Source organism: Lepus europaeus, chromosome 11 (genome assembly GCF_033115175.1).
Source record: "Lepus europaeus isolate LE1 chromosome 11, mLepTim1.pri, whole genome shotgun sequence".
NCBI lineage: Eukaryota > Metazoa > Chordata > Mammalia > Lagomorpha > Leporidae > Lepus > Lepus europaeus.
The window spans coordinates 111,482,349-111,497,443 of record NC_084837.1 but is presented as its reverse complement, the minus strand read 5'-3'; the positions used below and the strand labels follow the sequence as shown (position 1 = coordinate 111,497,443).

Sequence of the window (15,095 nt, the reverse complement as noted above, 5' to 3'; positions counted from 1 at the left end):
TGAAAAGGAATAATTAGATCAGAGGACTTGCCTGACTTGGTAACTTATTACAGAATCACACTAATCAAGACAGTATATTGTTAATGTAAAAATAATCCAGTTGGTCAGAATGAATTGAGAGTTCAGAATTAGACGACACTTATACACCATTGATTTTTCAAAATGTTTTGGTTAAGTTCTTTTTTTAATAGGTTATATTTTAAGGTGGTTTTAAAGTTAATACCAAAATTGAGTGGAAAGTAGCGAGCACCCCTGTGACCTCCCGGCCCCCACACATCCGGCCTCCCCCACTGTCAGCCTCCCACACTGGGGCGTGCGCCTGTTATCATCCGTGAGCCTACACTGACGTCAGTGTCACCTCAGAATCCATAGCTTACGTTAACACTCCCTCTGTGGAGTCTGTGGATTTGGGCACGTGTACAATGACGTGTACCCATCAGTACAGCACCACACAGACCCCTTGTGCTCCACCTGTTTGCCCTCTCTCCCAGCCCCTAGCAACCTCTTCCAGTGGATTTTTGATCAAGGGATCAAATGAATTCAATGGTGAAAGGAAAGTCCTCTTTTAAATATTTATTTAATTTATTTGAAAGGCAGAAGTAGAGAGAGAGGTTTTCCAACCACTGATTTCACTCCCCAAATGGCTGCAGTGGCTGGGGCTGGACCAGGCCAAACTGAAGAGCCAAGAACTCCGAGTCTCCCACGTGTGTGGCAGGAGCCAAGCACTTGGGGCCACCCTCTGCTGCTTTCCCAGAGGCATTGATAAGAAGCTGGATCAGAAGCAGAGCAGCTGGGACTCAAACCAGCACTCCAGTATGAGATAACAGCACGGCCCCAGTAAGTCCTTTTATTGAATAGTGCTGCAACGACTGGATATCCACATGGAAGAAAATTAACCTGCCACCACACCCAAAATTAGAACACATCTAAACACAGACCCACGAGACTTCTGGTGAAAATTATGGAAGTACAACTTTAAAATCCTGGGTTAGGGAAAGATTTCTTTGGATCCAAATACTTGATGCAAGATAATATGGAAATAGCCAGTGAACACGTGGAAAGATGTTCAGTATTATCAGTTATCAGGGAAATGCAAAATAAAGGGACAGCAAGGTACTGTTTCAAATCCAATAAAATGGCCAAAATATTAAAAAAAAAAAAAAAAAGATTGACAGTGCCACATGTCAGTGAGGACGTGGGGCTGTAGAACAACCAGGGCCCTGAAGCACTGCTGCTGGGCATAGAGTGGTACCACTGCTTTGCAGGCTGCCCGGCAACTGCTGAAGTCAGACGTGGCGATCTGTGACTCAGCAGTTCTACCCCCAGGTGTTTGCCCCAAAGAAGTAAGAACACATGCTCAGGAGGACTTGCCCACGAATATTCATAGAAATCTTATTGATAATAATGAAAAACGTAGGGGTAACCCCTATGTCCGTCAGCAGGAGAGGGACAGCTGTGAGGCAGCCAGGCAGTGGAATCCTGACGGGCACGGACGGGGTGCATGGCTCTCCCGGGTGCCACGAGTGAGCCTCCCAACGCTGCTCTGCAGAGGGCACTCTGAGTGATGTCACTGCCAGGCAGGTGGGAAGAGATGGCTCTGAAGGCAAGGAGACTTCCTGTGGTGGACACTGTCCCTTAGCTTTCTGTAAAGATTTTGCTTGTTTATTCAGAAGATGGAGTGACAGGAGGACACAGAGACCGAGATCTTCCATCTGCTGGCCGATTCCAGATGCCTGTGACAGCCAGGCTGGGCTGGACTGGAGCCAGGAGCCAGGAGCTCCATTGGTCTCCCTGCGGGTGGCAGAGGCCCAAGAACTTGTGCCATTTTCCACTGCCTTCCAACGTGCATGAGCAGGGAGCTGGGTCAGAGCAGAGTAGCTGGCATCCAATATGGGATGTCGACATCGCCAGCAGCCGCATAAGCCTCCACGCTGTGTTCCCTCCTTCCTTTTAATAGAGGATAGCGTGGATTTGTATACGAGGGGACGTCAGAAAGTTTGTGGAAATTTGAATGTAGAGTATGTTTTTTTTCATACACGCATAGTTTCTTCATAACCTGCATTTTCATGAACGTTTTGAAGATCCCTAGGGACTGTAAAGCTTGTCAAGCCCCCAAGTTTCTACATTCATCGTTTGTCATGTATTCCTCAGTAGAGAGCAGTTTGTTTTATTTCTTGTTTAAAATAAAATAGGCTATTTAAAAAAAAACAGTAGAGAGAACGGGTCAAGGAAGGGATCAAGGTTCTCAGAGCAGGAAGACAAAAGGTGTGAAGGAGAGACGGCACTGAAAGGCAGATACTGGGTCTGCCCAAGCAGCACCGGAGGAATTGCACCTGCAACACAGAGGAGAGAGGGCGTGTCTAGTGAGAGAGCACCTCTCACCTCTACAAAGAGGAGAGAGGGTGTGTCTAGGGAGAGAGCTCCCATCACCTCCACACAGAGGACAGAGGGCGTGTCTACTGAGAGAGCACCCATCACCTGCACACACAGGAGAGAGGGCGTGTCTAGGGAGAGAGCACCCATCACCTCCACACAGAGGACAGAGGGCGTGTCTAGTGAGAGAGCACCCATCACCTCCACACACAGGAGAGAGGGCGTGTCTAGTGAGAGAGCGCCCATCACCTCCAGAGGAGAGGGCGTGTCTAGTGAGAGAGCATCACCTCCACACACAGGAGAGAGGGCGTGTCTAGTGAGAGAGCGCCCATCACCTCCAGAGGAGAGGGCGTGTCTAGTGAGAGAGCACCCATCACCTCCACACACAGGAGAGAGGGCGTGTCTAGGGAGAGAGCTCCCATCACCTCCACACAGAGGACAGAGGGCGTGTCTACTGAGAGAGCACCCATCACCTGCACACACAGGAGAGAGGGCGTGTCTAGGGAGAGAGCACCCATCACCTCCACACAGAGGACAGAGGGCGTGTCTAGTGAGAGAGCACCCATCACCTCCACACACAGGAGAGAGGGCGTGTCTAGTGAGAGAGCGCCCATCACCTCCAGAGGAGAGGGCGTGTCTAGTGAGAGAGCATCACCTCCACACACAGGAGAGAGGGCGTGTCTAGTGAGAGAGCGCCCATCACCTCCAGAGGAGAGGGCGTGTCTAGTGAGAGAGCACCCATCACCTCCACACACAGGAGAGAGGGCGTGTCTAGGGAGAGAGCTCCCATCACCTCCACACAGAGGACAGAGGGCGTGTCTACTGAGAGAGCACCCATCACCTGCACACAGAGGAGAGAGGGCGTGTCTAGTGAGAGAGCACCCATCACCTCCAGAGGAGAGGGCGTGTCTAGTGAGAGAGCATCACCTCCACACACAGGAGAGAGGGCGTGTCTAGTGAGAGAGCACCCATCACCTCCACACACACAGGAGAGAGGGCGTGTCTAGTGAGAGAGCGCCCATCACCTCCACACACAGGAGAGAGGGCGTGTCTAGTGAGAGAGCACCCATCACCTCCACACACAGGAGAGAGGGCGTGTCTAGTGAGAGAGCACCCATCACCTCCACACACAGGAGAGAGGGCGTGTCTAGTGAGAGAGCACCCATCACCTCCACACACAGGAGAGAGGGCGTGTCTAGTGAGAGAGCATCACCTCCACACACAGAGGACAGAGGGCGTGTCTAGGGAGAGAGCACCCATCACCTCCACACACAGAGGACAGAGGGCGTGTCTAGGGAGAGAGCACCCATCACCTCCACACACAGGAGAGAGGGCGTGTCTAGGGAGAGAGCACCCATCACCTCCACACACAGGAGAGAGGGCGTGTCTAGTGAGAGAGCACCCATCACCTCCACACACAGGAGAGAGGGCGTGTCTAGTGAGAGAGCACCCATCACCTCCACACACAGGAGAGAGGGCGTGTCTAGGGAGAGAGCACCCATCACCTCCACACAGAGGACAGAGGGCGTGTCTAGTGAGAGAGCACCCATCACCTCCACACACAGGAGAGAGGGCGTGTCTAGTGAGAGAGCACCCATCACCTCCACACACAGGAGAGAGGGCGTGTCTAGGGAGAGAGCACCCATCACCTCCACACAGAGGACAGAGGGCGTGTCTAGGGAGAGAGCATCACCTCCACACACAGGAGAGAGGGCGTGTCTAGTGAGAGAGCACCCATCACCTGCACACACAGGAGAGAGGGCGTGTCTAGTGAGAGAGCACCCATCACCTCCACACACAGGAGAGAGGGCGTGTCTAGTGAGAGAGCATCACCTCCACACACAGAGGACAGAGGGCGTGTCTAGGGAGAGAGCACCCATCACCTCCACACACAGAGGACAGAGGGCGTGTCTAGGGAGAGAGCACCCATCACCTCCACACACAGGAGAGAGGGCGTGTCTAGGGAGAGAGCACCCATCACCTCCACACACAGGAGAGAGGGCGTGTCTAGTGAGAGAGCACCCATCACCTCCACACACAGGAGAGAGGGCGTGTCTAGTGAGAGAGCACCCATCACCTCCACACACAGGAGAGAGGGCGTGTCTAGGGAGAGAGCACCCATCACCTCCACACAGAGGACAGAGGGCGTGTCTAGGGAGAGAGCATCACCTCCACACACAGGAGAGAGGGCGTGTCTAGTGAGAGAGCACCCATCACCTGCACACACAGGAGAGAGGGCGTGTCTAGTGAGAGAGCACCCATCACCTCCACACACAGGAGAGAGGGCGTGTCTAGTGAGAGAGCACCCATCACCTCCACACACAGGAGAGAGGGCGTGTCTAGTGAGAGAGCACCCATCACCTGCACACACAGGAGAGAGGGCGTGTCTAGTGAGAGAGCACCCATCACCTCCACACACAGGAGAGAGGGCGTGTCTAGTGAGAGAGCACCCATCACCTCCACACACAGGAGCGAGGGCGTGTCTAGGGAGAGAGCATCACCTCCACACACAGGAGAGAGGGCGTGTCTAGTGAGAGAGCATCACCTCCACACACAGAGGACAGAGGGCGTGTCTAGTGAGAGAGCATCACCTCCACACACAGGAGAGAGGGCGTGTCTAGTGAGAGAGCACCCATCACCTCCACTCACAGGAGAGAGGGCGTGTCTAGTGAGAGAGCACCCATCACCTCCACACACAGGAGAGAGGGCGTGTCTAGTGAGAGAGCATCACCTCCACACACAGGAGAGAGGGCGTGTCTAGTGAGAGAGCACCCATCACCTGCACACACAGAGGACAGAGGGCGTGTCTAGTGAGAGAGCATCACCTCCACACACAGGAGAGAGGGCGTGTCTAGGGAGAGAGCACCCATCACCTCCACACACAGGAGAGAGGGCGTGTCTAGTGAGAGAGCATCACTTCCACACACAGGAGAGAGGGCGTGTCTAGTGAGAGAGCACCCATCACCTCCACACACAGGAGAGAGGGCGTGTCTAGGGAGAGAGCACCCATCACCTCCACACACAGGAGAGAGGGCGTGTCTAGGGAGAGAGCACCCATCACCTCCACACACAGGAGAGAGGGCGTGTCTAGGGAGAGAGCACCCATCACCTGCACTCACAGGAGAGAGGGCGTGTCTAGGGAGAGAGCACCCATCACCTCCAGAGGAGAGGGCGTGTCTAGGGAGAGAGCGCCCATCACCTCCAGAGGAGAGGGCGTGTCTAGGGAGAGAGCGCCCACCTGCCCTGGTTGTGGTCTGGCTTCCATAGTCCTTTGAGGGCTGCGTGGAGCAGGCAGACAGCGGGGTTTCCGCCGTGGGCTCACTCACTGCCATGATCCTCGTGAAACCCCTTTCTAAACTGACTAGTGCTGTGCAAATACCGGGGTCAGTTCTCCAAGTCTGTCCTGTGCGTGAGATCATAGCGAGCTCTCCATGTGTCCCTGGCCCTCCCCGTGGCAGAGGAGGGCTTTCATGCCCCCCGGAGCCTGGGCTTTAGGAGCTGCTCGGCAGGCAGGCGCTGGCTACTGCAAAAGGTGGGCGTTGTGGGCCTGCATGAGACGGGCAACGGGCTTCAAGTGTGGCTGAGTGGTCAGCTCCTGTCCCTGCCAGGGCGTGTCGGGAAGCGAGCAGGTCCAGCTGGGAGCCGCGGCGCCTGCACAGGCATTGCTGCAAGTGCTGCGTTCCAGAAACTGCTGCGTGGCAGTGCCGCCCTGTTCACACGTGTGAATGCAGTGGCAGGGGATCCGTGTAAAACCTCCAGGCTGAGACTGCCTTATCCGCCGGGCCTCTTGCAGTCCTAAAATGCTGCTTTGTGGACTAAGGAGAGACCTGCTGTTGTGGGTCTAGTTAAATAAACGGCTCCAGCAAACAGTGTGCTGCCCTGACAACATGAAAGGGCTTGTTCAATGTCATTGTCACCCGAGGGTGGTACTTTCATGACAGAAGCAATGAGATTCTCAGTCTGTTATGCTCCTGGGGAACCCGCAGTCGGCGTTAGAAGTCTGAGTTGTAACGAGTATCTGCGTGGCCTCATCCTACCTGCCCCATCCCTGTATTGCCGTGAATTTAACTAACAGCACTGAGCCTCCTGAGTCCTGGCACCTGGTAATCCTTTAGACCAGTGAGAATGCTCAGGATCCCATCCGTATGCCTTTCCCGTAAGGTAACATGAACACGGCCAAAACAGAGAAGACAGGAACGACAGGAGTAGCTAATTACTCAGGACCCAGTCTTGGGAAATTGAGGCTTGCCTCAAACTGTGTTGCATCTGCATGGTTGGGGGTCCAGGCCTGTGCAGGGTGAGATTGATGGTGGAAGATGAAGAGGGTGGCCGGTTTTCAGAACTGCTGTGTTTACGGTCCTGCACATCTGATGGGTAACGTGCGTTTCTCCTCCGAATCTAGCTACGTGGTGAACATTGGTCTGATCGACAAGCTATGCGGCTGCTTCCTGTCGGTGCAAGGCCCAGTGGACGAGAACCCCAAGACGGCCGCGTTCCTGCAGCATGCCGCCGGCCTCCTGCACGGCCTGTGCACGCTGTGCTTGGCTGTCACGGGAAGGTAAGGCCTCTGCGGCCTCGGGCCCTCTCGGCTGCTCTCAGCCTGCAGGGTGATTCCCTTGTTTTGCCGGTCTTGGGATCATTCCACAGGGAGCCCATGGTCCTCTTGGCTCCTTCCTCTCTGTCCCTTCCGCGAGTGGCTTTCCATGTCGAGAGGGTGACGAGCTCTCCTTTTCCCGGGCCACCTGCTCCTGCCAGCATCTGTGTTCCTTGCTGGCAGAGCCCTGAGAAGCGGTGCAGCCGTGTGCCGCTGAGAGCCGTGAGAGTCGAGCGGTTGTCCCGGGCAGTGGATCAGTGAGCGAGTGTAGGCCGGTCCAGCCAGGCCCTCAGCCCAGGGTGCCGACCTCGCAGTGCTGGCGGGCTGTCCTACAGACTCCGAGGATCGGCTCCCTTCCCTCTGCCCCTTCTTCCCAGAGCCTCCATGGACAAGCAGCTCCCGGCATCACCCATGCTCCCCGGGCCTGGTGGAAACCAGGGTACCAGCCTGGCGGGCTGTTTAGACCCCTGGCTCCAGCCCACCCACCCTCAGGGTGGCCCCCACAGACAGGGTTCCTGTAGAAATAACAGGGAGCCCCTGGGAGGCCCCAAAGCCGTCCCTGGCGACAGTGGCTCCGTGTTGCTGGTGGACGGAGCCGTGCGCCTCCAGCGAGCTGAGACTGCTCAGTACAGTGGTTTCCCAAGTTAAACTCCAAGCAGCGCTTGTTTGTATTATACGTGTGTTTTTATCACCTGTCTGTATTCAGCGTGTGCAGAATATTTTGTGAGCGGGAACTTGACTTCTAAAATGAACTCCCACAGTTGCTAGTCTGTTACACACGGGCCCTTAAACCACCTGTTCTTCCTCTTACCCAGGCCCTCCCCAGCAGTCCCGGAGTCAAGGCTGAGAAGCCGCGTGTGGCCTGTGTTCAGGGTCCCGAGTTCTGGAAATGCAGGCAGAGCCTTCCTTCCAGACTTGGATGCGAACTCAGCAGTGCCTGCGTCTGGCTCTGTGACCCGCGAGGGCTGGGGTAGTGTTTTACTACACAGAGGCTCGTGGAGGTAACGGCTGCAGCCTGCGGGCCGCCGTGCTGCCCGGGTCATGCCACATGCAGTGGCCAGGCCCTCCCTGGGGGTGTCCTCGGGCAGGAGGCCCCTTCCAGCCTAACGGGCTGCAGCCTGCAGGCCGCCGTGCTGCCTGGGTCACGCGTGTGCAGTGGCCAGGCCCTCCCTGGGGTGTCCTCAGGCAGGAGGCCCCTTCCAGCCTAACGTGCTGCAGCCTGCAGGCCGCCGTGCTGCCCGGGTCACGCGTGTGCAGTGGCCAGGCCCTCCCTGGGGTGTCCTCGGGCAGGAGGCCCCTTCCAGCCTAACGTGCTGCAGCCTGCGGGCCACCGTGCTGCCCGGGTCACGCGTGTGCAGTGGCCAGGCCCTCCCTGGGGTGTCCTCGGGCAGGAGGCCCCTTCCAGCCTAACGTGCTGCAGCCTGCGGGCCACCGTGCTGCCCGGGTCACGCGTGTGCAGTGGCCAGGCCCTCCCTGGGGTGTCCTCGGGCAGGAGGCCCCTTCCAGCCTAACGTGCTGCAGCCTGCGGGCCACCGTGCTGCCCGGGTCACGCGTGTGCAGTGGCCAGGCCCTCCCTGGGGTGTCCTCGGGCAGGAGGCCCCTTCCAGCCTAACGTGCTGCAGCCTGCGGGCCACCGTGCTGCCCGGGTCACGCGTGTGCAGTGGCCAGGCCCTCCCTGGGGTGTCCTCGGGCAGGAGGCCCCTTCCAGCCTAACGTGCTGCAGCCTGCGGGCCACCGTGCTGCCCGGGTCACGCGTGTGCAGTGGCCAGGCCCTCCCTGGGGTGTCCTCGGGCAGGAGGCCCCTTCCAGCCTGGCTCTGCTGTACGGCACAGCCACGGCGCCAGCGTCTCAAGCAGCCGTTGCCTGTCCTGGTTTGGATGCAGATGAGTGTCACAAGCATGAGCGTTTCCCCGTGTGGCAGTCGGTTGTACGGGTAGTGGCTTCCGCTTTCACGGACACGCAGATTTGGTCGTGTGGAAGATGCCCAAAGCTCGGGCAGAGTCCCTGGATTCTGTAGGGGAAGCATCTGGGCCAAAGGGACTTGAACGCGGCCCCGAGGTCGCCGGCCTGATGCCGCCCCCGTGCACTTGACTTCGTAGTACTCAGAACATGCAAGCAGATGCGTCTGTTCCTGGATTGTCTCACTGTGTGTATGGGAGACGGGAGCCGTGCTGAGCGCCTGCCCCGTGCCGACGCCGTGCAAGGCTCCAGGGGCCCTGCTCTCCGGGAGCCAGACACCAGCTCTGGCGCAGGGGAGGAGGGAAGGCGCTGGGAGGTGGGCTCTGGAAGGCTCCAGGACGGCAAGGGAAGCATTGAGCTGAAAGGGGCACCGTGTGTGCAGTGGTGGTCAGGGTTGTGCCTTGGCCCGCCTAAAGGTCACCTGCCGTGGGTCCTGTGCACACTCGTGGTCAGGGTTGTGCCTTGGCCCGCCTGGAGGTCACCTGCCGTGGTTCCCATGCTCAGTGGGCCGTCAGTGTTGTACCTTGGCCCTCCTGGAGGTCACCTGCCGTGGGTCCTGTGCACAGTGGTGGTTAGTGTTGTGCCTTGGCCCTTGGCCCTCCTGGAGGTCACCTGCCGTGGGTCCTGTGCACAGTGGTGGTTAGTGTTGTGCCTTGGCCCTTGGCCCTCCTGGAGGTCACCTGCCGTGGGTCCTGTGTGCAATGGTGGTCAGTGTTGTGCCTTGGCCTGCCTGGAGGTCACCTGCCGTGGCTCCTGTGCTCAGTGGGCTGTCAGTGTTGTGCCTTGGTCCGCCTGGAGGTCACCTGCCGTGGCTCCCGTGCTCAGTGGGCCGTCAGTGTTGTGCCTTGGCCCTCCTGGAGGTCACCTGCCGTGGCTCCCATGCTCAGTGGGCCGTCAGTGTTGTACCTTGGCCCTCCTGGAGGTCACCTGCCGTGGCTCCCGTGCTCAGTGGGCCGTCAGTGTTGTACCTTGGCCCTCCTGGAGGTCACCTGCCGTGGCTCCCGTGCTCAGTGGGCCGTCAGTGTTGTACCTTGGCCCTCCTGGAGGTCACCTGCCGTGGCTCCCGTGCTCAGTGGGCTGTCAGTGTTGTGCCTTGGCCCTCCTGGAGGTCACCTGCCGTGGCTCCCGTGCTCAGTGGGCCGTCAGTGTTGTGGCTTGGCCCTCCTGGAGGTCACCTGCCGTGGCTCCCATGCTCAGTGGGCCGTCAGTGTTGTGGCTTGGCCCTCCTGGAGCAGCTCCTGCCCCGGCTCCTGTGCTTCTCTGCCTGGGGCTGTTCCCTGGACAGGGAGCCATTTCCAGAGTGCAGGAGTGCTCACACCCACACGCGTGCCCTGAAACATAGCAGGTGGGCAGTGCCCGGCGTCCCCAGCCCTCACCTGTGTGATGAACCTTCTTTGCCGTCTCTCTGAGAGACCCTGGCGTCAGCTGCCCATTAACACGTCCTAGGCCAGCGTGTCTCCCTTCCCTGCGTCCCACTCCCTCCTCACGGATAATCCCTCACGCCCGCAGCCTTGTTCCAGGATCTGCTTCTGGGTCGCACAGGCCCCGCCCGGCGTGCTGTCCAGGTGAGGCCACCACACGAGCAGCAGAGCCGCTGGGGAGTATCTGAAGGCCAGCGCGGGCCTGGAGCTGCGTGGAGGGGGAGGGGACCCCAGACTGCTGCCCAGCACGTGCTACAGAAATGTGGCAGAGGGCAGGGCAGAGGCTCGCGCGTGGTCCCGGTGAGCCACGTGGAGGGCCGTGGGGCCATGGACGTGGAGAGGGGCCAGCGCGTGGACGACGGGGAGCAGATCGGGGAGAAGGCGTCGCTCAGGCCTGATGGGTACCTAGGACAGCTGGGAGATTTCTGACTGGAGAACTGAGAGTGGCAGACGGTGCGGTGGCCGGTCAGGACGATAGGGCTTTCGGCATGGACACGCCTAGGGATTGCCCAAGGAGACCAGGTTCTGGGCACGTGTGTGCAACAGTTGTGTCTATGCAGGTACACACCAGGGTTGAGGCACTGGTTTCCTCTTGGTGGTTCTTCTCGGCAGTGTAATTTCTGTCTTCAACCTCAGTTACCCAGCAGCTTTCTGTTTGTAGCACTCGTTACGGAAGCAGATTTTCCTGGGGAAAAAGAGTCCAGGTGGTTTCTGGGCTGGGCTGCCCTGGGCAGTTCTTGGCAGCATCCGCGTGAGCTGCTTCCAGGGAGAGGCCAGGGAAAAGGCCTTGCTGCTGTCTCGCCTCCGCCCGCCGTGGCCCACGTGCTGCCCAAGCAGCAGCCGGTGGAAGACGGCTCGAGCCTTCTGCTTCGGCACATCTATTCGCCTCTCCTCTGCACGGTGTTCGCCTTGCGTCCTTTCTCCTCACTGACGCGGTATTTGCAGCCGTAGCCGTAAACTCGGAGACCTGCTGGAGCGGGGTGCACACGTGTTAGCGTCTAGGGAGAAAAGTAGTGTGGTTTCTGCTTCATTGGAGTAATTCGCATAATGCCTGTTGTGGCTGCCGGGGGCCAGCCGGGCGTCCAGGAAAGCTTGTGCTCAAAGGCCTAGAAGACAAAGAGGAGCCGGAGGAGCCTCTGAAACCTGCCCTGGTGGCTGGCTGGCCTGGCCGCCCTCACACAATGAGGCAGTCTAATTGCTAGCCCCCAGCCCTGAGTCAACAGGGCACTGCCTGAGGGCGGCCACCCCCGCTGGGGAGCCCGGCAGGTCTGCCTCGGCTGCCCCTCGCCTATTGTGCCCCTAATCTTCTAATTTTGGCCTGGGCTTTCGGAAAGTCAATTTGGGTGTCAGAATGTGTGCTGGTAATCCTCCCTTCGACGTGGGGGAGAAGAGCGTACAGGCCTGGGGTTTGGGCAGTGAACTTGCGTTTCCCCTGGTAGAAGCTGAAATTTCGATCCTCGGCGGGAAGGGTTGCTCTTCTGTCAGCCTCACTCCAGAATCCTCACACGGGAGCCGTGGGCGGCCCGGCATTCCTCATCACTGAGCCATAGTCCGAGCTGCTAGCAGGACGCCCAGCAGGGCCTCTGTCCGTGGCCGTGACTCCCTCGGTGGACCTCCTGGGAGAAAAGACAGACGAGCAGTTTCAGATCCCTGCCCCGCGAGGTGCGGCCCCTTTAACAGAGCTCTCTGCAGAGCAGTAGGGAGCCGGCACACAGCAGCCAAGGCAGGGCCTGTACCTGGTCAGTGGCCCCGGAGGACCAAAGAGCTGAGCCCCCCGTCCCGAGGACTCCATCCATCGCGTTTCTGACCACATGGGGAAGGTTACTCTGAATCCGAATATCTTTACACAACAAGAAATGTATTGTATGAATTTGCGTTCTGCATTCTCACTTCCAGAAACTCCCCGAAGAAAATGTGTTTTGGCCAGAGTCTTGTAATTGAGCCCGTTGATTATGTGGATGTAAATGAGCGCCTCTCAAGTGTTTTAGGATGCTTGAAAACCGTTTGTTCGAGCAAAGGTAAACTTTAACTCCACCCGCCTGCTTGTTCTTCACTCACTGAGCAAATATTTATGTAGCACCCACTGCGTGCCAGGCCCTGTGCCGGGGTGGGAGAAGCAGGAATACATCCCCAGGGACCTTGGGAGGTCAGGGGAAGGACGTGCAGGTGCAAGTGCCCATAGCACAGGGCAGAGAGGGATGGGGGTGGGAGACAGCCCTGCAGGGGCCCTCCGCCCATGGCATAGGGCAGAGAGGGACGGGGTGGGGACGGCCCTGCAGGGGCCCTCCGCGCTCTGTTGGTGCTCACACCACCAACAGATGCCGGCCCCACTGCCATCACCAAGGAACGGAGCGGGAGAGGGCGCTCACTCTTCTGTTGTCCATAGGGATTAGTTGTTTTCCAAGTCCTGAAAGATGGGGAGGACTGGCATGTTTAGAATTAAGAAAAAGTTAGCCCAAGAAATTAGCGTAAGCAAAGACATCAGAGAGGAAAGTGTGAAGACGCACAGAGAGCTTCCGCTGAACTCAGCTGCGTCCGGGCCGGTGCCTCCCGCGTCATCGTGGAGGTCAAACGTGGGGACAGATGCAGGGACGTCGGACGCTACGTGAGGGCTCGGTGCACCCCAGCTCACACGATCTTCCCTGAGACCCGGCAGTGACCTGCTGAGAACGTACTCGGGAGCAGAATCTGGCATTGCATGGGACATGTCGTGTCTTCGGCAGGAACATGTTTGAGAAGAGGTAGAAAGTGGGAGAGACGGAAGGTCGGAGGGAGGAGAGTTCCGGAAGAGCCCCCTTCGCTCTCAGGCATCCCCAGCTTCTCAGCAGCGGCCGGGCTCCTGCCCTCCCCCCGTCGGTCTCTCCGCCCCTCCTCACTGCCCAGCGCTCATCTGCTCTGTGGACCTTGACGTCCCTTCCCCCGTCTCCCGTTCGGCCTGGATCTGAGTGTGCCCACGAGAGCCTGTTCAGCACCGAAGAGCTCTGATGCTTTCAAGGTCTCCTTACCCGGCCCCTGCCGCCAGCAGTGCCATCCGGCGCCCTCACCCGTGCGCTGCCTCCGCTCCCCTGCCCCTGCCCCCTGCCGGATTTCGTGGCTTTTCTTCTCTGGTCCCACTTTGGCTGTGTAAGCCGTCACCCCAGAACTAGTGGCCTGATGCAGCCATCCACCGTCTCAGCAGGCTGGGATCAGGAGTCCTGTCAAGGTCAGAGCATGGGCCCTGGCTGCCTCCCAGCTGGAGGGCGGAGCCGTCTGAGTGCTGCCTGGCACGCTGGTGCTGCTGGCTGCCCCCAGGGCCTCTCCCGGGGGGCTCCCCACGGCATGGTGCTAGGGTTCCAGGGCACTAGCATGCTGGCGCGAGAGAGCAGGCGTTCCCTCTTGTGGTGTCTCGCAGAGCACTTCCGCTATGTTCTGTTCCCAGAGGCAGTCACAAAGCCCCGCCCAGCCACCAAGGGAGGAGAAGGAAATTTTAACTGTGGACGGGGAAAGTGAAGGGCGTGTGGGACCCGCGGCATCGCCCCGCTGTGCTGGAAAAGCCGGCCACGCTGCCACTTCCCACCCACCCTAAGATGAAGGCAGGCCCAGTCCCGCTGTCTGTCCTCTGCAGCCACTCACGGGGACCGTCACCCCCCTCGACCCGGCCCTGGGACACGGCGGGGCAGTGAGTGCAGTGGGACTCAGGCTGTTACGTGTGCTGAGCTAAGTGCTCCGTGTGGCCCCGCTCACTGGACGTGGGGGCAACACAGCCGCTAGGCTGGCGAGAAGCGGCCCTGTGAGTCCTTCAGATCCGGAGCAGCGGGAGACACGGCGGCAGGAACCCTGGGCAGCTTAGTGCAGAGACATCTGCAGGCGCCGTCCCGGCCGATCAGAGCTCAGGAGTCTGAACCTCTGCATTGGTGTCCTCCGGGGGGGTGCCCACAGCGTCCCAGGCACTGCCGGGAAGGACACTGGCCGGAGCGACGAAGGACACATGCAGGCTCGCCAGACTCAGGGCGGCACATACGTTCGGTATCCGCTCGCAGGTGGCCTCCCGCTGGGCTGGGAGTCCGAGGGACGAGAGCTCCAGAGAAAACGCTGGGTCGGCGCTATGTGAACAGGCACAGACTGGGACCTCAAAGAGATGTGGGTTCATGAAAGTTCTTATAGCTTTTCAAAGGCTGTGTATGCCCACCCAAAAGAGAACCTGGGAGTTGGTGCCCACATCCCGTCTCAGAGCGCCTGCGTCCATGCCCGTGACTCCTGGCGCCAGCCTCCTGCCAGTGCAGACCTGGGAGGCCGTGGTGATGGCTCGAGTAAGTGGCTTCGTCACCCCACGTGGGAGATCAGCATGGAGTGTCTGGCTTTGGTCCCAGCCAGGGAGCCACTGGAGACACCTGGAGAGTGAGCCGGCAAATGGGAGAGCGCTTGCTCTCGCTCTTTCCTTATCAAAAAATAGAAGAATTTGATCATCCGTCCGTCACAGAGGAGACAAGACAGGCAAACACGGGCTCACACATCTGTTCCTCTGATTTTTTGCCTTTGGTATGTATCCACTCTACCCCACCCTGTTCCCAAAAGACTTGAGATACACAATTTTTAAATTATTTTTAAAATATAAGAAAACTAGAGCAGAAGAAAATAGGTAGGAGGAAACAATTGAAGGCAGAGCCAGTCAGGTTAAGGGCGAGCCACGTGCGCAGCGAGGCCCAAGGAGATGCCGCCTCCCGGAGCTCCCACTGCGGCCTCCACCAGCAGCTCCCGTGTGCGGGGTC

The 15,095-nt window shown here is 58.7% G+C and overlaps 1 protein-coding gene across 1 annotated transcript in view; it reads left to right on the top strand.

Moving 5' to 3' along the window:
* Window positions 1–15,095, top strand: part of SCAPER (S-phase cyclin A associated protein in the ER) — a 412,160-nt gene that overhangs the window by 357,602 nt on the left and 39,463 nt on the right. Inside the window, exon 27 of the mRNA XM_062206396.1 lies at window positions 6,776–6,931. Within this exon, the coding sequence (XP_062062380.1) occupies window positions 6,776–6,931 (156 nt within the window). The remainder of the gene's footprint in view (window positions 1–6,775; window positions 6,932–15,095) is intronic.